Here is a 24,538-nt window from a genome sequence, read left to right as displayed (position 1 = left end):
TAACTGATTTTCTCATCGGGTTTTCATAAATATAATTAATATAGGTGTGTCTGAATGTAATTTAAAAAAAAATCTGCACACAAATGTAAGAAAAACCATACTATGCCGCGATATTATAATACTGCCTCATTGCCTCCTTATTATCGTAGGTACTTTTTTTTTCGTATTTTCAAAAAAATAATGATAATATTATCAAAAAAATCAGCTTCACGCAGTATCCCGTACACAGCAGGGCAGGCAGAGGAAACCTATTGTTGAGACACTCCGTTCCCCACTTTCCTCAGAATTTTGGAGGCTTTATGTGTTGAGTTGAGGAACTCAACGCCGCGTTTTGCTTCGTCACCAGGGCGAAGAAATAGAAATATAAATTTAAATAAATATTTCATTTCGCCGGGGGGGATCGAACCCACAGTTTTCACTCCACATTACAGTCACACCTTTGTGCCCCTGGGCCACGACGGACGGCCTCAATATTATGTGCCATATTAAAATTATCATCAAGGGTGCTTTAGGGTAGGTATAAAAAATATAGAATTGAAGTCGTTAATTGTATGTAATTTCAAAATAACCATATTTTTAAAGCCATTTACACAATACTAAAACACAAACAAAATATTTTTTTTTTGTTTGTTTGTTTGTATTTTTGCAGTTAAATAATAATACCTACATTATGACTTTTAAAATATTTTTTTTCAAATCAATATAATATGTACTGATTAATTTATTATTTTAAATTAAATTATATATAATGATAGATATATATGAAACATATTTCTAATACTTGAGCTCTAGATAGAAATATTTATTTTCCAAATTATAAATATAATAAAACTAAGTAACTTTGTTTATATGTATCATAATTGATATTACTATAATAAATATTAAGAACACGTAATTATCTGTCACGTAACACTAAAATGCACATCCTTCTTTCTAGATGGCGCTTTTCTAACTCTGTCACGTCAAAAATAGAACTGTATAGTTCGAAATAGTCTCAAGTATAATTTTAGAAAAGTTTGCATGCAGCTCTCGACCATCGCACACACGTTTCAAGAACAAAAAGGTAATTTGCTATTTAATATTTATTATAATAATAATATTTAAGATATATTTATTTCAATTTATATTTTCATTTCTTCACCCTGGTGTCGAGGCAAAACACGGTGTTGAGATCCGCCACTCAACACGCAACTGGTGGACGAATGGAGAAGGAAGCGTCTCAACAATACGTTCCCTCTGCCTACACTGATGTGTGCGGGATAAAGCCTGATGCTGAAAGAAAATTACATGAATAAAACTCAACTATCCTATGGTTTTTAAAATTAAGTATATATAGACACTTATCTAGAGCTGAAGTATCTCACGGAAAGATGATTGCAAAATCTAGACGCTGAAATACCGAACCGGATATTAGTGACTCTACCCGCGACGGTAGCCGCGAAAGAAGAGAGATCAAATTCCTCCGTCAGATAAGAACACTATAGAAAGGGTTTATAGCTTGAACGCATATTGGTATTACACTTCCATACGATATTTTGATTTAACAGTCAATATAAAATAACCCACTATAAAAGGAGAGCATTTTATTTGCGAAATTTGACTTTAAAATAGGTATTTTGGATTATAATTTATTAACCGACTTTAAAAGAAAGGAGATTATCAGCTTGATATGGTATTGGGTATTGTGTTTTAGTTTGATGATCTATTTAATGTTACAAGCCCGTGTGATAAATTTCGTAATAGTATGTATGTTTGTCCAGAAAATTCTAAAAAATTAAAAGTCTCATCGAGATTATCCTATTTGATTTAAATGTCACATAGCTCAACTTAGGGAACAGTCTAAATTGCATCAAAATGAGTTTAGCAGTTTTTGAGATATGGAAATAATAGATTGTTGACGGATTAAATCCTATAAATTAATTTATCTTGATCGATATATATATATATATATATATATATATATATATATATATATATATATATATATCGATCGTACGTATATATATGTATATTTACTTGTATCTATAAAATACAATTAATAATAAACGAGTGTTTCGTTCTGTTGTAACAGTAATTGGTCACAATATTAACAATTTATAGGAAAATGTGCAATTACGAAATTTCCGTGTTTCAATTACCTACCTATGATTTAAATTAATATGTGATTGTAATAGCTTGTGTAATTATGAGATAATTAATACATAATTTTCGTGAAAATTTAAATTGATGAACATAGATTTAAAATGCCATAGGGACACAAGCATGTGACTGTAAATTCGACGACGACGTGGGTTCGATACCCACTCCAGGAAATATTTAATATTTTAATCTTTTCGTTCTTGTATCGAAACAAAGCGCGACGTTGATTTACGCCATTAAACTCGGTACACGTCTAGCATTTGGCGGAAAATGAGGAACTGAGAGACTTAACACTAGGTTCCCTCTGCTTAGCCTGCTGAGTGCGGGATAGAGTGTTAAAATAAATAAAAACTTTTATTGTGCGAATAGTCGAAAATACTTATAAAACTCATTTTGTTCTATACATAACTTCATAAGAACAGTAGGGGTTCAGGAACTCTACAGCATCTGACTGAAAGCCCGATGGTAGTAGGTTTGGTTCCCATTCAGATTAATGTGTTATTTTTATTTATTAACTGGTTGATTTCCCTGTGTCCTGTCCTATATGCGGAAAGAAATATACGAAAACGGCGTCATATATTTAATTTAATATCTTGTTGCGTAAAACAAAACATTAAATAGACTAAATTACAAGAAGTATAAATACAATAATTATATCGTTTTATAAATAAATCCCTAACATTCCACTGTTAGTCATAAGTAATTAATATGAAAATTATACATATTACAAATATCTTAATATCAAATATCTCTATTTAATAATATAATTTTAAAAAAATCTATTATCAGACAGCCACGCAACTCTCTGACATTTAGATTAGAGGCATGGAAATGTGAATGCGCTAAATCCGTACCCGATACCACCAATAGCATAGGAACGTACCTAGGATTTAATGTGAACGATTAATCGGCGTTAAACGCCATCACATTGTCCAATTATCGTAAGCTGAACCTAAATTAGGTCATAGAGTACCTAAATGCCGTGATCGAGGATAATTTAATTATTGAACTATGAAGATAATTTATATGGTTTATGGACGGTTCCTCTGCCTACCCGGGTGTATCCCGGGGTTGAAACTAAAAATAATAATGATAAGATTTAAGTTTATTTCTTTATATTATAGGGTAGCCAGAAGCTAGTGTTAGCGTTCTCCGCATTCTCTTCATATTAATGTAACATTTGGTTCGTTACCTATCACGAAAAAACTCTACATTAGAGTGTAGTAATGGAGAACTGCGTAATATAAACACTACTTACTAATATATATGCCACTTAGGTCATTTGGTGCAACAATGACGTATTTGCACTTTTTGAAATATTTCAAGACAAGCAATTTCAGTTAGCAAATTGAGCGAAATGCACCTAACAAGTGACAGCAAAGTCTATACTAAAATATTTTTATTTCAGCTTCACATTGTAACCCGCATGTTAGTAGAGAGGGAGAGAGGGAGGGTAGTGTAAGGACACTCTCTTCCACACATTCCGACTAATTCTGGAGGGATTGTGTGGTCAGTGGCGAAACTCAACGCCACGCTTTGCCTCGACATTAGAGCGAAAAAATAAAAATATTAAATATTTCATTTCCTCGAGTGGGAATCGAACCCACACGTTTGTGCCCCTGCGCCACGACTGGCCTCAACGTCTGGACTTAATTATTTATTATTCTATGTATTATAGATATAATATAGAATTCAAGTCTGCATCGATGCCTACTGCTTTGACGGAATTTTATTGCTAAGATTAAGATTATAAGACAAATTATTATTTTTTCTAGTGGACAATTGTTACCATATGTAAAGTTACCACATAAAAAAAATAAACTACTTTTTTCAGATGGCTCGAGTATATGAAGATTTTGATTCATCTTTCGCTACTATATGTAGCGATGTCACGCTGTACTCGAATAACAAAGGATTTTTTAAAAACCTGGCCGAAGACATAGTGTCTTTAGCAGATAGAGATGGGTGGTTAGAAACTCTAGAAAGTGTCAAAGATAATGAAAAAATTAATACAGTGCTAAAAAATGAAATGGTAAGTTAATATAAATCTCATATTTTTATAAAACAAACTTCTTAAGAAAGGTCCAAGGTAATAGATTTTTACTTTGGACCCTTGAAGAAAATCTATTACTTTATCACTCAGCGTATTAAATAAGTTTCAGTTAAAAAATTCAAGAGAAGAGAAAGCACCTTAATGTTATTCCTTTATAAAAATTCTTTTCAGGTTATGTTTTTAGAAGCTTTTATTTCGTAAAAATAATACGCTACGAATCAAAACGCGTTTACAATTTTGTTATTCTATGACATTTTTTTATGAAATGGAAAAAAAAACTTCAAACATGAGTTTTTATACTGTTTTTATATTTTTTTATATAGTCTGGGAACAAAGCTTTGTGTTTTTTTAATTAAGTTGTTAAAATAATTACTTGTGTAGTTTTGAAGCCATTTCAGTTATATATTAAATATGATTTTACTTTTATAAATGTGGGTAATTTAAACATTAATATTTTTGACCCATTTTTTATGTATTTAGATTGAAAAGCTACAATAAAAAAAAATCATTTACTTAAATAACAAACAAGATTAATATTCTGTGCTACAAACATAATACTCGTTTATGTACAAAGATAAAGAATCGTCGTTGGAGCATTTAAAGCCAAGCATTGATTAGGCACCGCTGCAATGCAATTTATTAAACGAAATTTATTTATTCAATTATCTTATTTATATTTTAAAAAGGTCATGGAACCTCTGAATGACGTATTAGCAAGGATACAGCCAATTTTTCGGGGAAAAGACGCAAGAATATCCCACGAACGCAGGATAATGGCGCAGGCGGCTCTGAAGGAAGGAGATCTACAGAAAAGTCTAGCTTTGGTTAGCCAAGCTGTATTGCGAGCACCAATGACAGGTTACTGAAATAATTTTAATATCTTTTAATATTTTATTAGCATACAAATGCTTAATCGCAGAATGGTGAAGAATAGTCAGATTTTTCTTAAGAAAAATTAATGGCGAAAGCTATAAAATAACAATCGTTTCGAAATCTAAAAGTGACACGAAACTAACATAGTATATTTTAATTAGCTAAAATCATTATAATATACATATAAGTATTAACATTGTGTACACATTTTGTTAAGATATGTTCTAATGCTAAAACTTATCAGTTGCAAATTTACCGGCTTGGTCGAAAGGAGATTTTTTTTAGCTTCACAATGTATCCTACATATAGCAGGGTAAATAAAAACCTGGGAACCTAAGTTGAGAAACTCCGTTATCATTACGACATTTCCGTTCTCCACTTACTGCCGAATTCTTGAGGCATTGTGTGTTGATGGCTGAACTCAACGCCGCGCTTGGCCTTGTAACCAAAGCTAGAATATGAAAATATGAAATATTTCACCTCCCAAGTGGACATTGAACTCACAACCGTCGCGTCTACAAACTTGTGCCACGTATTCAAAGCTTAAAAATGTAATTTAACAAAATAACGTTTGAAAGCTCAAACTGTTAACATTATTATGAATATATAAGAAAATATAATTAACAACCACAGTCACCCCGTGTACGTCTAAAACCAAAGTAAATTAACTCAGTTAAAACTGTTCAACTAATACAAGTGGAACCCTCCTATTGAATACCCCAGTTGATATTTATCTTCACTGAAGTTGACTATTCAAAGAAGTTGAAAGTTAAGTACTTAGTAGATTAGGAACCTTGCATTTTGAAATTAGTTGTATGTTGTAACGAGATATAAAGTAAATAAACGTCGTTCTAGAAAGCTCTTTCTCCGCTTTTCCAATTCTCCAATTTTTGCGTCATTTTCGTAGTGAATTTATTATCTATAAAAAACTCTTTGTTTGATTTTATTAAATCACTTTCATAATAAAATTATTTGATAATAAACAATGGAAATATATTCAAAGATTTACCGAGTTAACTTGTGGCCGGCACTCTAACCCTGCCCAGGGGCTGTCTATGTACGAGTAGGTAACTGCGGAACTAACATCATAACGATTGCAACGATCCCGGTACGGTTGATGCACCAATTTGTGAGCATATCATCGATTTGGATATCTTCTGTTTGTATCGGAATACGAATGGGGAATCGTTGTTGGTGGGTTTGGAATATCGATATTAAGTTTTATTGTCTAATTATTATGGCGAATTTTTCATTATAATTTAAAATTTCAATGTTACGTAGCGTTAAAAAAATTAAAAGAAAAAATTGCAATACGAAGAAAATTATTAGAAATAGGCTAGATAATAGAAATATAATATGCGTAAAGATATATTCAACAGTGAACATCACCAACATGTGGGTTCCAGTCCCACTTGAGGGAATGATATATTTAATATTTTCATTTCTTCGCTCTGGTAACAAAACAAAAACGCATGGAGTTCCACCATTCAAAGCGCAATGTTGGGGAAAGTGGAGACGGAACGGACTGAATAAAATTAAATATACTAATATCCAATAAATATTATAGGAGCAGAAGAAGTAATAGACGACGGAGTATCTCTGGCGCTCGCGCTCTGGCTACGTTCTGAGGTACTTCTACAACTAAAACGACCCGCAGCGGCCTTGGAAGACTTGAAATTAGCACTAAAGGAGAGACTACCAGCTCGTATGAGAGCGGAGTATTATTGGAGGATGGGACATACTTATATAGGTATTAGATTGTATTTTTTTAAATGTTAATCTTATATGACGACCTATTTATATGGGGAGTGTCTTATCACTAGGTTGTAATTAATAAATGTGTGATATTGACATATTTTAACATATTTTGCGTGTAATTTATGACCTATTTGCATGTTCCTGTTTTTCCCATTCTCCTAATTTCGGGAAACCTTCTGTAAGTTCGTACCTACGTCTCCCAGTGTGTCCTGTGCTTATGAATACCAGAAAAAATATAAATTGATGTACATGTAGACTGAAATTAGTATAATATTATTATTAGTATTAGTAGGGTAATAATAATACATTTATTTATATATTTTTTAATATAGTAGTACTGGTTTGTACTATAACACACACACTTAAGCTGTCCCAGGTATTTTATCACACCCACATTATTATGGCCTTACCGTTTGAAAGCTGTCGAGATGCAACACTCTGCAGGATTAGCTTTTAGATTAATTTTGATAGGATTTTGATTAACGTGGCTTTATTATAACTTAACAAATTAATTGTGATAATTTTGTTAATTATATTCTATTGGCGCTATAACAACAAATACTAAGACACAGAATAAAATTAATATGTATTTAAGAAGGGTACTTTTATAGATAAATATAGTACGGAACTCTTCATGTACTGTTCCGACTCGCACTTGACCGGTTTATTTATAAGAATAGTAAAAACATGTATAAGAATGAACTTTAATCTCGTTTGTCCCTCTTCTATTTATTATTATCGATTTTTGTTCAGATATAAGTGAAACCAGCGGGTAGGTACATTAACCTTTCTAAGACCAGAACCGCTGGTTTTATTCTTAGAAAGGTTAATGTAGATGCATATTTAAGACGTAAATAGAATATTTAAAAATATTCGTTTTCTTTCTCATATTGCATTTTGCAATTTTTTTTATTAAATTGGCCAGAACTATAGTTTCCAATGTATGAATACTGTCTTTAAAATTTAAAAGGTAATGGTAAATTAGGACACGTTAGTAATTCAGATCAGTAAATAAATAACTGCGAAGTTCAAGCGGGCGAAGCCGCGAGCGTACTACACTATAAATATATACACCAAGTGGAGTTTGAACTAACAAATGCATACACGTGCCAAGTATGCTTCAATTGCTTCTGTATAATATCATATAATATAACTCTAAAATAACTCATTAATTGAATTGAATTAATTTTATAAATTAATTGAAACAACAAATTCATGAAATATTCATAGAACTAATAAGAATTTTATGATTCAAAATAGATTTGCATGTACAAACGTGCTATCGATCATTGTTACCGCTATCTAGGGACTTGACCTACTTCAGTTACTGAAACTATAAACTTTTATAAGATAAATACTTAACTATACCTACATGTATGTAGGCGTTCATAAGAATCTTTGAATATGTAAACAGGTCATAGTGCTCATAGTGATGTACGAGTATGTAGTTGTATATGTATAAAGTTGAATCATGTAAACGGGTCATAGGAACATTTTCACAGATTTCTTTTTAGTACTGTAGTAAAATTCAAGTAATAAAGACATAAAAAGTGCTTGAAAAATACAAAGTTTTAAAATACAAGTGAGCTAAAAAAATATTTTTTTAATATTTATCATGCGTTTGTTAACCAGGAACTGGAGAACCAACTCGAGCTAAAGTATCTTACGAACTAGCGGGCAGACTTTTGGGGAAAAATGAACAAGCTAAGCTACAATTGGCCGAGGACATAGACGCTATAGACTACACAGTGAAACCTAAATTTCCCCCGGACAAAAAAGGTAATACAAAACTATGATTTGATATTTATTAATTTGTTCATCGCGCGAACCAAAAATATACACATCGTTTAAATTTTAAATCTTTTCTTCAATTTCAGAAACTTTATATTATTTTAACTTATGTATCACTAATACTGTAAATTAATAAATAAAATAAATATAATACACATATCCATTTGTTTGACGATAGACTCTTATATGTAAAGTAACTTTAAAGGCTGTCGCGGCGTAACATACAATTTACACACCTACCTACCCACTTTTTCAAGACTGCACTGTGGGTGCGGTCCCAACTCGGGGGAGTGAATTAGTTAATGTCCCTATACTGGTGGACAAATCACTCTATTCAATTAAATCACTACGCAATGTCTTGAAAATTAGATGAACAATTTGGAACGTAGTGATTTAGTCCCTCGGCTTATTTTGTACTAGCGGACGCGCGCAGCTTCGCTTGCGTATTTAAGGGTGAATTCTAATAACCCATGAAACATGTGTTCAATTAAATATTTTTAAGAGTCTAAATATCAAATTTTATAAAAATCGGTGGCGATTTAAGAATTTTCCCATACAAACCCCTTATTTGCACCCTTAGGGGGAGAATTCTAGAAAACGATGAAACACGTGTTCAATTAAATACTTTTAAAAATCTAAATTTCAAATTTTATAAAAATCGGTGCCGATTAAAATTTTTTTCCATATAAACTTTGAACCCCTATTTCACCCCTTTAGGGTTAAAATTTTTCAAAATCCCTTCTTAGTGGATGTCCAGATTACGAAAGTAAACTTTTGTCCAAATTTAACGTTTCTACGCACAGCGGTTACGGCTGTGCGTGCGTCTTACCTCAGTCAGTGAGGACAAGTCCTTTTATATATATAGATTATGCAGGAAAAAATATTCAAAAAACAAAAGTATAAAATATTTTCAAAGTCTAAGTCCAGTTCATTTCCATCATTAAAATATATTATGTTCTGACGAAATGTATTCCCTAAGGCAAGTAATATTTATAAACCGCTCTCAACTCTGAGAACGATCCGCCCGTCCTCAAGACTGATCTCAGAGTTTAGAGCAATAACAGGGCTTAGTCTCCTACGTATGTTAGTCGCCTATCTACGAATACACTCGATTACAAAAGAATTAATTTAAATTGCAATAGAATTTAAAATACCAATTTATATTAAAAACATAATTATTTTACATTTTGCATATTTAAATGAATAACGATATAATTCACAAAAGATAAAGCTGAAAATGAAATAAATTATACAATGTGGGTGTAGCTTCCTTTTATAGCGACAACAAACACAAATTTAAAATTAACAATAAAATAATTCAACTTTTCAGATGTGACATTATCAGGTGGCGCGAAACAGAATTTGCCGGCATTATCTAAATTGGTGCGAATTGTGGAAGAGGAAAATAAAGTATGTACTCGTGAATATTATAAGTTATAATTAATACACTATGATCTGGAAGGAAGGTAGTTTATTGGTAGTTTTAAACATATTTAATTTTTAAAATAAAGCGACACTGAGTGTTAAGGAAAGTTTGCCTTAGATAAATACAATAGAGAAAAATGCATATATATCGAGTAAGCCATTTCTGAAATTAGTTACCACAAACGCACAGACAAAGGTACAGAAACATTAAAATTTTCCATTTTCCATTGCATTGATAAATGCCCCCAATATTTTTTCATCCTCATATACCTTTCATTTATAGACAGCGATCAGTTAATCTATTTAAAGTGTTTATTTCGATCTGAAATATTTATTTAAATTTATATTTTCGTTTCTTCGCTCTGGTGTCGAGGCAAAGCGCGAGCGCGAGTTCTGCCACTCAACACGCAATCCCTCCAAAATTCAGTAGAAAGTGGGGAAAGGAATGTTTTAACACTAGGCGCCTACCCAGCCGTGTGCGGGATACAGCGGGAAGTTGATTTAGTTTAGTATGTACACTTAAAATACTCGTAGATCTGATTTACAATGTTGTTCAATCCAGGGTCGCTTCGCGGTAGCTGACGCGAGAATCAAGACTGGAGACATCCTGCTGGTCGACAGTCCGTACGCAGCGTGCCTACTTTCAGACTTCTACGGCAGTCATTGCCTGCATTGCTTTAAAAGGTAGTTTTTATTAATACTATTTTTCAGTTTGTTGCCATAGAATTTCTTCTGAGTTCAGTTTTTAAAGGAAGTATGTAAAATTGCAGTAAATGTGTTAGAAGAAAAAAATATATTTTAAACAAGAAAATTTTATATAACCAACTCGAACCAAAATAGTAATAAAAAATATATTTAAAAATATAAAAAACACTCTTCCGAGGGTGGGACAAGTGTCCAAGCCATTGGTGGCTAGGGCTCCAGAGAGAGGAACCTATCCATCAGCTAAGCGATAACCTCTTCAGATGTTGGTCGAGGAAAATATATTCAAGAAAAATATTCATATTAATACGCGTTACCATAGCAACGTGTATGTCACTATATAAGTAAGAAGTATATCCCATCAAAAACATAAATGTAAAAAGAAAGCCAAGTTCTGTAATAAAGCGTATGCTTTCAGCGATAAAAGAAGTGAGATGTAAATGTATGCCAAGTTCAATGGTCAGTCCTGAAATTTATTTTTAACAATATAAAATATTTTATAACAACTGAAAATGCCCATTCTTCTTACAACTTGGAGACTTCATTTATGTGTAATATCTGACTTGGCTAGTTTTCATATAAATTTACAATAGAATCTGAATAGAATAGAATAGAATTTGAATACATTCATTAATATCGATGTAAATTAATTTGAAAACTAGCCAAGTCAGATATTACACATAAATGAAGTCTCCAAGTTGTAAGAAGAATGGGCATTTTCAGTTGTTATAAAATATTTTATATTGTTAAAAATAAATTTCAGGACTGACCATTGAACTTGGCATACATTTACATCTCACTTCTTTTATCGCTGAAAGCATACGCTTTATTACAGAACTTGGCTTTCTTTTTACATTTATGTTTTTGATGGGATATCATTACTTTTTGTACAGAAATTATAAGTAGGAAGGTTCATAATGTTATCAAAATCAAAATATTCTTTATTCAATTTGGCCATTACAAGTACTTTTCCTATAGGAAGCTACTATAACAAGAAACTCAAGAGTTGCTCTTTTTAAAACATAGTTTAGAGTAAGCGCTTCATAGGACATTTCTCTTCGCCGAATAAACCAAGTAGGACACCATTGTGATAATACACTTCTATCTTAATATTGTACAAATCTACTGCAGCCTTTATTTCGGAAGTAGCTCCGTACGTAGTTAAGCAAAGCATGTCTTCTTTAGAAGAGTAAGGATTCCCGTTTCGAGCGCTAGTGTAGATACTTAAATCATTCCAGTTACGACATACGTACTCTACTATAGTCTCGCGCAATTTATTAGTTTGTTGTATATCAATACGCTCAAACAAAGAATATGCAATAGCACGGAAGAGACAGCTCCCATCGGGAGGCATTGGAACAATTCGGTGTAAGTTCTTGTTTCAACCACAAGCAATTCTATTGAACGACTCATTGTTCAACAGGTCTTGGAAAAAATATAAACAATAAGTTTATTAAGTGCTGACGGTACCAATCTGAATTGATATGATCCCAAGGTTAACTTCGTTGTCTGCCGTTTTCACAAGTGTTCCTAAAACCAGTAAAATCATGAAACCCAGGCCAAAAAAACCATTAAAATATGAGCGCCTTCGTACAATAAAATGTATCTAATATAATTAGGTATTTACTTTTTTATTATAGTCAATAATATTATGTTTTATTACTCTTAAGATGATATTTAATTATATATGAATTTAGATTATATTTATCTATGAATCTCGACTATAGTTTTTATTTTGTTGATTAAATGACAGTTGTCAGATTATAAAGTAATTAATGTATGCTGCGTTTAGAAATCTGATAAATTTATTATTATTTTTTTCTAATTTTATTATTTTGTTGGAATAACTCAACACGCAATGCCTCCAGAGTTCGAAGGAAAGAGGGGAACTGAGTGTCTTAACACTAGGTTCCCTCTGTCTACCCCGCTATATGTGGGATACACCGTAAAGCGGATTTATTTATTGGAACGAAGTTCCTTACGGCAGGCTTGGAAGGGATAGGGATTTCGCTGCGTGAACGAACTGAAAAAAATGTGATAGTAAAACCGTAAGAAAAATGCGTGGAATAAAACCGTTAAATGAGACGTGCGCAGGCGCGACAGTCGCATACACAGACGAGTAATGTATAATACCTTTCTCTTTCTCCCTCTTTCTTTTTTTAGTTGATAATTTGAATTACGATGTTTTTTTATTTTAAGTAATTTATTATTTCCTAAAATACTGAATTTTCTAAATACTTTCTTGTACTTAAATAAAAACAAATCAGCAAAATTTAAGAGAAAAATCAAGAAAACCTACATAAAATTGAGCACGACTTTTTTTGCAATTTATGTCGATTCTACATTAGCCGAAGGACTCGTCGTTCGGCGAACTTCGTTCCTAACTGGTGTCCCACGACACCACATTTTGGCTTTTTTTATTATTTTGTTTAAGTAATTTTTAATTTTCTCTTTTTTTCTCTTATTTTTTTATTAACAATTACTTAAATTTTTACTGTTAATAATTACTTTATAATTACTTCTGTAATGATTTTATATAAATAGTTTTTATATTTACGATAATTTGTTATAGAAAAATGTAAATCAACCTCTTTGTTTAATAAAAAGATATATTTGAAAATATATACATAGAACTAGCGCGACGCTTGATGTGTTGAAAATTCTGATGCGCATTATTAGATTTGGAGCTGAAGAGGAAAGTGGTTCTCTAGAATAAAATATTGTATTATAATTTAGGATATACATTGTACAAGCCTAATGGTATCTAGCCCTGGAAGAAGTATAAGTTCTGTAAAAGTCCTGAGATATAAATTGTACAAGCCTAATGGTATCTAGCCCTGGAAGAAGTATAAGTTCTGTAAAAGTCCTGAGATATAAATTGTACAAGCCTAATGGTATCTAGCCCTGGAAGAAGTATAAGTTCTGTAAAAGTCCTGAGATATAAATTGTACAAGCCTAATGGTATCTAGCCCTGGAAGAAGTATAAGTTCTGTAAAAGTCCTGAGATATAAATTGTACAAGCCTAATAGTATCTAGCCCTGGAAGAAGTATAAGTTCTGTAAAAGTCCTGAGATATAAATTGTACAAGCCTAATGGTATTTAGCCCTGGAAGAAATATAAGTTCTGTGAAAGCCTCGAGGTGTTTGATTTCTTTACACTTCTGTTAAGATAGCTGGTAGGCTGACAATGTTTCAAAATAAAAATCCAATCAGCTTCACTCTGTATCCCGCACACAGAAGAGTAGACAGAGAGAACCTAGTGTTAAAACACTCAGTAACTAGTAACCAGTAACCAGTCAGGGTTTACAGTCACACTTTATGCCCCTGTGCCACGACTGACCTTACAGATAGTATATTATTATTAAATTTTATATATATTTCTATCAATATAATTACTTTTTAAAAGCTTTTATTTGTATTTATTTTTTAGTGTATTTTTTTCTGTTTTAGGATTCTGTACCTCGAAAGCAATAAAGCAGAACCCTTATAGGACTTAGTACTTAAATATTGTAATAATAATTTGTTATAATAATTTGTTATTTGTTATCATTGTGCCGATAGTGGTTTCGGTTAACGGTTTAATAGCGAAAAGCCTCGACCAACACCTTAAGAGGCTATCGCTTAGCTGTTGGATCAAGAACCGGATACAGAAGGCAGTATTACTTGAGACGGCACGTATTGTGCGGCGGTTCCTCTCTCTGGAGCCCTAGCCACCGATGGCTTGGACCCTTGTCCCGCCCTCGGAAGAGTGGTTTTTTTATATTTTTAAATGTATCTTTTTTATAATAATTTATATTTAAAAATGTAAAAGTGATTCACTAATTTAATAAAAGTTCTTCAGGTATTTAATATCAAATACGTTAATCGACTATGCAAATGCTCTTAGTATAATAAGTACTAAAATGTTTAAATTATCTATATATATATAAAAGGACTTGTCCTCACTGACTGAGATAAGACGCACGCACAGCCGTAACCGCTGATGGTAGAAACGTTAAATTTGGACAAAAGTTTACTTTCGTAATCTGGACATCCACTAAGAAGGGATTTCGAAAAATTTTAACCTTAAAGAGATGAAATAGCGGTTCGAAGTTTTTATGGAAAAAAATTTAAATCGGCACCGATTTTTATAAAATTTGAAATTTAGATTTTTAAAGGTATTTAATTGAACACGTGTTTCATCGTTTTCTAGAATTGTCCCCTCTTATTATTCCCCCCCTAGAGAGAACCTTTATAGGTGCAAATATTCATAAATATTCATAAAATTTGAAATTCAGACTCTTAAACGTATATAATTAAACATATGTTGTATGGTTTTCTAGAATTCACCCCCTAAGGGTACAAATAAGGGGTTGAAAGTTTATATAGAAAAATTTTTAAAACGCCACCGATTATTATAAAATTTGAAATTTAGACTTAAAAATATTTCATTGAACACATGTTTTATGGGTTATTAGAATTCACCCTTAAATAGGCAAGCGAAGCTGCGCGCGTCCGCTAGTAATAAATAATAATGAAGGATGTTAATCCATTTATTATCTATATATATAAAAGGACTTGTCCTCACTGACTGAGGTAAGACGCACGCACAGCCGTAACCGCTGATGGTAGAAACGTTAAATTTGGACAAAAGTTTACTTTCGTAATCTGGACATCCACTAAGAAGGGATTTTGAAAAATTTTAACCCTAAAGGGGTGAAATAGGGGTTCAAAGTTTGTATGGAAAAAAATTTAAATGGGCACCGATTTTTATAAAATTTGAAATTTAGATTTTTAAAAGTATTTAATTGAACACGTGTTTCATCGTTGTCTAGAATTCTCCCCCTAAGGGTGCAAATAAGGGGTTGAAAGTTTGTATAGGTTTTTTTTAAATCATCACCAATTTTTATAAAATTTGAAATTCAGACTCTTAAACGTATATAATTAAACACATGTTTCATGGTTTTCTAGCATTCACCCCCTAAGGGTGCAAATAAGGGGTTGAAAATTTGTATGGGAAAATTCTTAAATCACCACCGATTTTTATAAAATTTGATATTTAGACTCTTAAAAATATTTAATTGAACATATGTTTCATGGTTTTCTAGAATTCACCCTCTAAGGGTGCAAATAAGGGGTTGAAAGTTTGTATGGAAAAACTTTAAATCGCCACCGATTTTTATAAAATTTGAAATTTACTCTTAAAAATATTTCATTGAACACATGTTTCATGGGTTATTAGAATTCACCCTTAAATACGCAAGCGAAGCTGCGCGCGTCCGTTAGTATTTTTATATTTTTACGTAAAGCCCTTGAAGTCCACAAGATGACAGGCTTTCTCAGGACATAAATTAGAGTCATTTTCAGCTATAAATGGAGACATATCTTATCTTAAAATATACTTGAAAGCATCGTGTTGTTTGAGATGGCTTACGTAAGTAATAGTGAAGTTAGTCTACAAAACAAATAAAATATTTACTAACGTGTGACATAAATAAAAGCAAATATATATAAATAATGCATTGCTCTTATTTTGTTGGCAGGCGCTATGCCTAAAAATCAGTTATCATTAACTTTGATTGCTATGCTTTCATTACAGGTGCTATAAGTAAATGTTCCTAATTGAATCTATTTATTGAAAAATTATAAGAAAATATTTAAAAAAATACTAGTTTCGGATTTTTCCCTTGACATACACCCAATTACTTAACCGGATGCTAAATTTCACCATTCTAGATCATCTGGAACTTGGTTAACATTAAGGTCTATAGGTCAGTCACCCCCCTAAAAATTTACGATTTTTGGACGTCATTATCTAAATAACTGTTTGAGCTGTGTTTATGAAATTTTATGCACGTATACAGGTAGGGGGTCTAAATATTTGAGCCAAATATGACAGCTTTAGGTGGAATAGTTTTTGAGTTACGAATAGGTAAAAAGTGGCTTCAAATGGTTCGTGTAAAATAACACACGGTGCTGCTCGCCAGTTCTGAAACCCAGAAACTTGGCACGCGCTCCGCGCGTTTTAAATAATGTCAAACATATAGTAGAGTGTGGTGTATTTATTTTATTAATTTAACTTATTTCTATACATTATTTAAAAAAATATTAGCTTTCTCTACTCTTTCTCTACATAAACTATAACTGTGCCAAATTTTATACTTCTTCGACCGCACAAACTGTAAGGTGCTGTATTACAGTACAAAATTTTACAGCACCTTACAGACACACATTACTACAATTTTTTTCTGCTTAAATAATATATTATATATAATATTAAAGCAACATTGATTAAAGCTTAACATCTTAACAATATAACTAATTTCCGTAACTTCTGTCTCATATATGAAATACCATTTAGCTTGCAACGGACACGAATCCCGATTTACTTATAGTTTAATGCAAGAGCTTCAACTGCTACGTAACTGTTCCTATAATGGAAAATAGAAACCATATACATATATTATGTTTTAATGGTATTTATATATATAAATGTAGATTCAGTTATAATTTAATTGTTTTAATATGATTTAATTCTTTAAAATGGTCGAGAAGATTCTTTAAAAGATAGTAAATATTCTAGTGTACCTATATATTGAACTCGCCTTTTAATTTATTCGTTTTCGATTATAAAAAAATATTTGAAATACTAGTGACCTCAGCGCGACTTGGCCCGCTTAATCTTTCTTATATTATTATATCTAATATTCTGCTATTCTTATTGCGTGAAAGTGGAAAAAACCTTCATGGTCATAATATGAGTTGGATATATTATTAAAAGGCTGATGGATGCATGGATATTATTATTAATAATTATTATTATATATTTTCTTTAGTCGAATGTGGACACACTTTGCTAATATAGTCTGTTCATAAATTAAAAATATGACATACGAAAAACAGACACAAAAGAAGTGCACACTTGTATTCATATACATAATGCTGTGCCATAATTAAATAATTAATTATGGCACAGTCATGTTAAAACTCGGTCCGCCAAAAAATAAATATTTATTCAATTTTCAACAGCCGAGGTACTTTCAATGGAGGACGTCACTTCATACTTTATTACGATGTTCTTTTATTATTTATGAACGCTATGATAACAATTGAAAATATTGAAATTGTATACATCTATCAAATTATATAATATTTTGTCCAACTATTAATTATGAGGCGGCACAAGGGTGTGACTATAACGCGACGGTTGTGGATTCGATCTCCACTCGAGGAAGTGAAATATTTATTTACGTTTATATTTCCATTTCTTCACTCTGGTGTCGAGGCATAGCGCGGCGTTGAGCTCTGCCACTGAACACGTAATGCTTCCAGAATTCGGCACTAAGTTCCCTCTGCCTACCCTGCTGTGTGCGGGATACAGCGTGAAGCTGATAATAAAATAAACTATTAATTATGGTGGTACAAGACCATGGAGGTTTTTTTTATTTTATAATATTGGTTAAATTATTATCATTTCACAATAAATTCTTATTTTTTATATAATTACTTTTTTATATTGTTGAATATGGTATAAGTTATTTTCACGTGTCAGCACAATTAAGCACGGCGTTAAGAACTGCCACTTAACACCCAAATAGAATATTGGGTGTTGTGTGTAATAGAGTATCATAATATAAGTTGCCTTTCACCTATTTTGATACACCTATGCGGGACACTACGTGAAGCCACAAACACAAATTCGTTTAAAACGTTAACTTTAAACTACTATAAATTCAGGAAAACTTATTCTATCCCACTAATATTACAAACGTGAAACATTACGAAGTTGAATGTTCCAGTTTCACGTAAAAATTACTGAACAAATTTAGATGAAACAAAACAAAGGCATTTATTTATGAAAAGATTTTGTATAATTTGGCTATAATAAAATAAAAAATAAATAATAATGATTATACCATTAGTTTAAGCGGGCGAAGCTGTGTGCTGTATGTGAGTCGCTTGCGTTTTATAAAAAAAAAAAAAACATTTAAAATGTATATTTGTAATTACTTTCAATAGGTTAGACAGTTTCGAAGACGGAGCGCCGGTGTGGTGTCCCTCGTGCTCCGCGGTGGCGTTCTGTTCCACTAAATGTCGGGACGCGGCCGTGACCACTTACCATACTTACGAGTGTCAATTTTTGGACCTTTTTATGGGTAAATTGTAATATTATTTAAGTAGTTTTATCTGTATATATATAAATATTTAAAATATTGCATATTCAATTTGTCTAAGCGCGCTTATCTCAGATAAGATGCTAATACTGTATTTTTATAGCATGAAACTAATAAATTTATAAAAATCTCCGTTATGAAGACCAGGATCATGATAAATACTTACAAGAGCTTTTCTTCCTGTAATTTTACGCTGTACCCGCACATAGCAAGGTAGGTAGACCCTAGTGTTAGGTCACTCCGTTCCTCTATTTCGCAGAATTCTGGAGGCATTTCGTATTGAGTAACGGAACTCAACACCTTTCTTTGCCTCGTTACCAGAGCTGGACTGGCCTCAAATATTAATAATAACATAATTATTTTCAGGATCAGGAATGTCTATTCTCAGCCATATTGCAGTCCGCATGGTCACTCAAGCCGGCCTAGATACATGTTTACAAATCCATAAGAAATATTTGTGCGGCGAAGTTAAAACAATGGAGAGCGCTCTGTTAAACGACATCGAAGGAAGTAAAAAGAATAAATTAAAAAGCAGAAAGGAACGTCTGAATAGAACGAAAAAGGGCCTCAAATGTTTTGAGGAAAAAAATTTAACTAACGAAAGTGTGGAGGCAAAGATCGAGGACAAGATGACTTACCAAGAGAAATTGGAAACGACATCGGCACAGATTTACACACTATGTTCACATTCAGACCAAAGGAAGGGGGGTGATTATCTGAAAAGAATAATCATGGGGCTCTTCCTTAAGGAATGTTTAAAAAAAAGTGGCTTTTTTCGTGATTGCGAAAAAGAAAACTTATGTCACGGTAACATCTCATCTCATCTGTAAGAATAAAAAAAATGTGATTTGTGAGACAATCTGCTATTAGGGTTATATTTGTTTGTTTACAATCATAAAAATGGCTCAACCAATTTATAGATATTATATTTTCATAATTATATATTAGTAAATTCGCCTTAGCATGTATTGCTTGTTCTATTTCCATCAATTCATAAATTAAATTAATATCAAATTATACCCCACATAGACAAAGCCGCAGGCACAGCTTAGTTCTTTATAAAATTCGTCTATTTCAGCCGAGAAAGCGATATGTGAGTTGATTGTCCGTAATTTGCAATTACTGCAATTCAATGCCCACGAGATATATGAAACGGTCCGCGGCCAGCACACGTTCAGTGGCTCCAAGCCAGTGTACGTCGCAGTCGGTATATACCCCGCCGGAGCACTGTTCAATCACGAGTGCTATCCCGCAGTGGCACGGTTGGTACACTCGTACAATAATATACACATTTGTGCCTAATTAACACTAGCAATTATCTTTTTTTTTTTCAATAATTATATATATTATAGTGTTGTATCAATTATCATTTTTTGTGTAGCGTTTGCTGCGTTTTTCCCCTCTAGGGATGCTAGGGATGTAGCGCTTTTCAATAAATCGTAAAATTCATCTGTATATAAATATACGAAAACGAATATATAATAAGGATATTATATAAACTTTAACCCGCATTGATATTATTTAAGTTTATTTATTTATTATTATTATTTACTTACATACTTTGCCGCATTCCATATCTGGATTGGCAGAATTAACTTTTTGCTTAACAACAAGCTTTATCACGACCCATTAACTTTTCAAGACATAGCGTGTTATATTGAAAATTGTACCCTGCGCTGTTTACCGTAGCGATAAATGAAAAATAATTGATGTACATATATGGACCGTTTATTTTGAAAGTGGTGTAAGTCCATTTTTGAGAAAAATGAGCTATCACGTAATTCATGCTTAATTTAATGTAATTTTTTTATATATAACTAGTCCGTGTTTAATTTCTCAAAAAAACCCATGTTTTGAACAACTTAAAATCGGTCGGTAAATGAAATTGCATAATCATCGACATACTAAACTTTAATTTTCTCGAAACAAAAGAAAATGGACTTACACCACTCTCAAAATAAACGGTCCATATTTTAATTCATTGAGTTTCCAGTCCGACGGCGACAGCACCACGGTGACGGCTCCAAGTTTATTTTTACCAGCTTCACGCAGTATCCCACACATAACAGGATAGGCAGAGGGAACCTAGTGTTAAGACAACCTGTTCCCATTTTCCGCTGAATTATGAAGTCATTGCGTGTTAAGTAGTGGAACTAAACGATGTGCTTTGCCTCGGCACCAGAGCGAAGAAGTGATATCTATTATTAAATTGTTTTAACTATTTTATATCGAATTAATATCGAATGGTGTATCTTAACACTAGGTTCCCTCTGCCTTATCTGGTATATGTGGGAACCAGGGTGGAGGTAATTTTTTTAAAAGCTATTAAATACCAGTTTATATGTGGTGCGTTCACAGCTTAAAACATATTCATCGGCAGCTGTCGTTCCAACTTCGTGGTGTATAGTATTTGCTTAGTGCCAACTTTAATTGCTTAGCTTTGCTCTGGTGAAGTTGTTTACAGGAAATTAAATTCAACTAGCACGCCGTTATTTTGTATTGAAAATCAATTTTAACAAACGAGTCGGATTAGCTCTATGATAGGAGAACCCAAGCGGGGATTTCGGAATTTACTAAAGTTCGGCAGATTAATATAAGGGGGGATTCCTTGTACTCGTTTAAGTACTTCCACTAAATATGAGCCCCATATATGTGGGCGCCCGTCTAGGATAAAGGATCGGATTAGTAAAAAATTCTGAAATTCTTAACTAAACCAATAACCAACTTACATTTTATCATGTACATCTTATAGATGCAGCGAAAAAATATTTTACCTCTTAAAAGCGATGAAAATGGAAATTAACTTTACTAGGGTTAAAAATAACATTGCGACTTGATTGCGGACGGAATTTTCCATGTTTGCTTAAAATACAATTTGAAACATGAGGAGATATTATAATAATAGGTAATTATGGATTTTTTTTGGACTTGATGGCGCAATAGAACGGTATACACGGCCGCTCCCCCTCCTACCACCGGTAAAATAAAGTACGGCGTTAAATTCCGCCACGTAAAACGCAATTTCTCCAATTCAGGCGTGAGGTACCCAACGGAGGGTGTTGACATTATAATCTCTCTGACTATCCTGCCATGCGAGGTACAGCGTGAAGCTGAAATTAAAACTCTTATATTAAAAAAATATGTATATTTCTTATTTCAGATATTTTGAAAATCAAAAAATAGTGTTAAGGGCTACCAGGCCGCTTCAACCCGGGGCAGTCGTATCAGAAAATTATGGCCCTCATTTCTTAATGCGAAATCTTAAGGAAAGACAAAGGATGCTAGCGTGTAGATATTGGTTCCGTTGCGAATGTAGCGCTTGTAATGAAGATTGGCCGACCCTTAAGCAGATGGGCACTGAATCGAATGTATCTTTCAGGTATATTATTATCAAATTTGTTTATAAAAAAATGTCAAAATATCGTTTGACAATTATCTATATATATAAAAGGACTTGTCCTCACTGACTGAGGTAAGACGCATGCACAGCCGTAACCGCAGTGCGTAGAAACGTGAAATTTGGACAGATGTTTACTTTCGTAATCTGGATATCCACTAAGAAGGGATTTTGAAAAATTTTAAGCCTAAAGGGGTGGAATAGGGGTTGAAAGTTTGTATGGAAAAAAAATTAAATCAGCACCGATTCTTATAAAATTTGAAATTTAGATTTTTAAAAGTATTTAATTGAATACGTGTTTCATCGTTTTCTAGAATTCTCCCTCTAAGGGTGCAAATAAGGGGTTGAAAGTATGTATAGACCTTTTCTTAAATCGGCACCAATTTTTATAAAATTTGAAATTCAGACTCTTAAAAGTATTTAAATGTATTCATTTATTATTTAAATGTATGTTTATTTAAATGTATTCATTTAAATACTTTTAAGATTAGACATATATTATGTTTCATGGTTTTCTAGAATTTTTCCCCTAAAGGTGCAAATAAGGGGTGGAAAGTTTGTATGGAAAAATCTTTAAAACGCCACCGATTATTATAAAATTTAAAATTTAGACTCTTAAAAATATATAATTGAGCATGTGTTTTATGGTTTTCTAGAATTCACCCCCTAAGGGTGCAAATAAAGGGTTGAAAGTTAATATGGAAAAATCTTTAAATCTCCACCGATTTGTATAAAATTTGAAGTTTAGACTCTTAAAAATATTTCATTGAACACATGTTTCGTGGTTTATTAGAATTCACCCTTAAATATGCAAGCGAAGCTGCGCGCGTCCGCTAGTTATATATAAGCGTTAATAATTTTTTAATTGTATGTAACTGTATATAATACAAGGGCACCAAACATTTGTCCAAAATCCATTTAACAATTGTAAAAAATGTTATGTTGTAAAACTTGTACTAGTATTATTATGGTAAGCCTTCTTATTGCTGATAAGAAATATTCTTTACATATTTTAAATACAGGAGTATGTAAAATTGTCACATGTGGATATTCATACTAAAGACCAATTATATATTCGTTATTTTAATTTCAGGTGTCCTAATAATAGGTGTCATGCAAAATTTGGCTCCCATAAGAATTTACCAAATAGGTGTCCTAAATGTTCTACACCCATTAACGAAAATTTAAAAGGAGAATATCTTCAAGACATTGATAAATGTTTACTGCAATATCAGGTTCTATAAAAATATGTTTAAAATATGCATTTTGTTTTAATCTCGAATCATTATTATGAGTATGAGGTTTTGGCAATAGCACGACAATTAGCTCGATCTTCAGCTCTTCGCATTCAACCGTTGTAGTCACCTTCTGTTTGTCGTTAAAGGTCATCCTACATTTCGTTAAATCTCGCATATATGTGTATATCTTATCATTCTCCTTATTGAGGCCGTCATGGTTTTGCGGCACAAAATCTGATTGTGACCACGACGGTTGTGGATGCGATATCCACTCGAGGAAATTATTTTAATTTCTTCGTTCTGGGAACAAGAAAAAAACGCGTCTTCGCGGCAAAAAAAAGGTAAAGAACGTGTGGATGGACTGGGAACTGGGCTCTCAAAAAAAACTTAATATTAAAAATCAGCTTTCTTATAAACCTTGTACAATAACTGTTTCTTTATTAGGACGGAGCTAGATTCATGGAAGAAGAGAAACCAGACGAAGCTATCAGCACATTATCCGAAGCAGTAGACCGCTTCCATGCCGTAGCGAGACCGCCGCACAAAGAGACTCACATTGCGCAAGAATCGCTACGATCCTGTTTCGCAGCCGGTAGCAATGTTTATATTGTTAGCGTTGAAACACAGAAAAAATAGAACCATTATATTTTATTATCGTCTAGTTTAAAAAATACATTTAAAATTATATTCGTTACATTTAAAAATACATAAAAAATAGCGCGATAGAGCATTTTTTCAATTTGGATCTTTTTCAATTGTGTTTTCTATAATTATATAATATTGCAATCTCAAGTTGTTGTAAATATTTTTAATTTAATTTGAAACCTTTTTATATTAAAATAAAATATTTAATTCGATTATAAATGAAAAAAAGTTTCGATACTAGGTTAAAGGAGAATTTCAATTAAATATTTTAATAACACTTCAATATCATAAAAATAGGTAAAGTTTTTTTGTAAGACACAAGACAATAGATATAAGAGAAAATAATAAATAAAAACCAATGCATA

The 24,538-nt window shown here is 32.3% G+C and overlaps 1 protein-coding gene across 1 annotated transcript; it reads left to right on the top strand.

Moving 5' to 3' along the window:
- Positions 1–935: 935 nt before the first annotated feature.
- On the top strand, positions 936–24,527 carry Smyd4-2 (SET and MYND domain containing, class 4, member 2). Its single transcript, XM_085206494.1, has 13 exons — positions 936–1,063; positions 3,974–4,171; positions 4,879–5,050; positions 6,633–6,815; positions 8,456–8,602; positions 9,945–10,024; positions 10,602–10,723; positions 18,739–18,875; positions 19,260–19,700; positions 19,972–20,155; positions 22,054–22,272; positions 23,384–23,525; positions 23,973–24,527. Exons 2-13 carry the CDS (start codon positions 3,974–3,976, stop codon positions 24,162–24,164), a joined length of 2,217 nt encoding a protein of 738 aa, XP_085062620.1. The 5' UTR covers positions 936–1,063; the 3' UTR covers positions 24,165–24,527.
- The last annotated feature ends 11 nt before the right edge of the window (positions 24,528–24,538 follow it).

The sequence above is a fragment of the Heliconius melpomene genome, chromosome 21 (genome assembly GCF_056956725.1).
Source record: "Heliconius melpomene rosina isolate 202511_hmr_F chromosome 21, ASM5695672v1, whole genome shotgun sequence".
Lineage (NCBI taxonomy): Eukaryota > Metazoa > Arthropoda > Insecta > Lepidoptera > Nymphalidae > Heliconius > Heliconius melpomene.
Note: the sequence above shows the minus strand (reverse complement) of the source record. Positions and strands in the feature narration are given on the sequence as shown.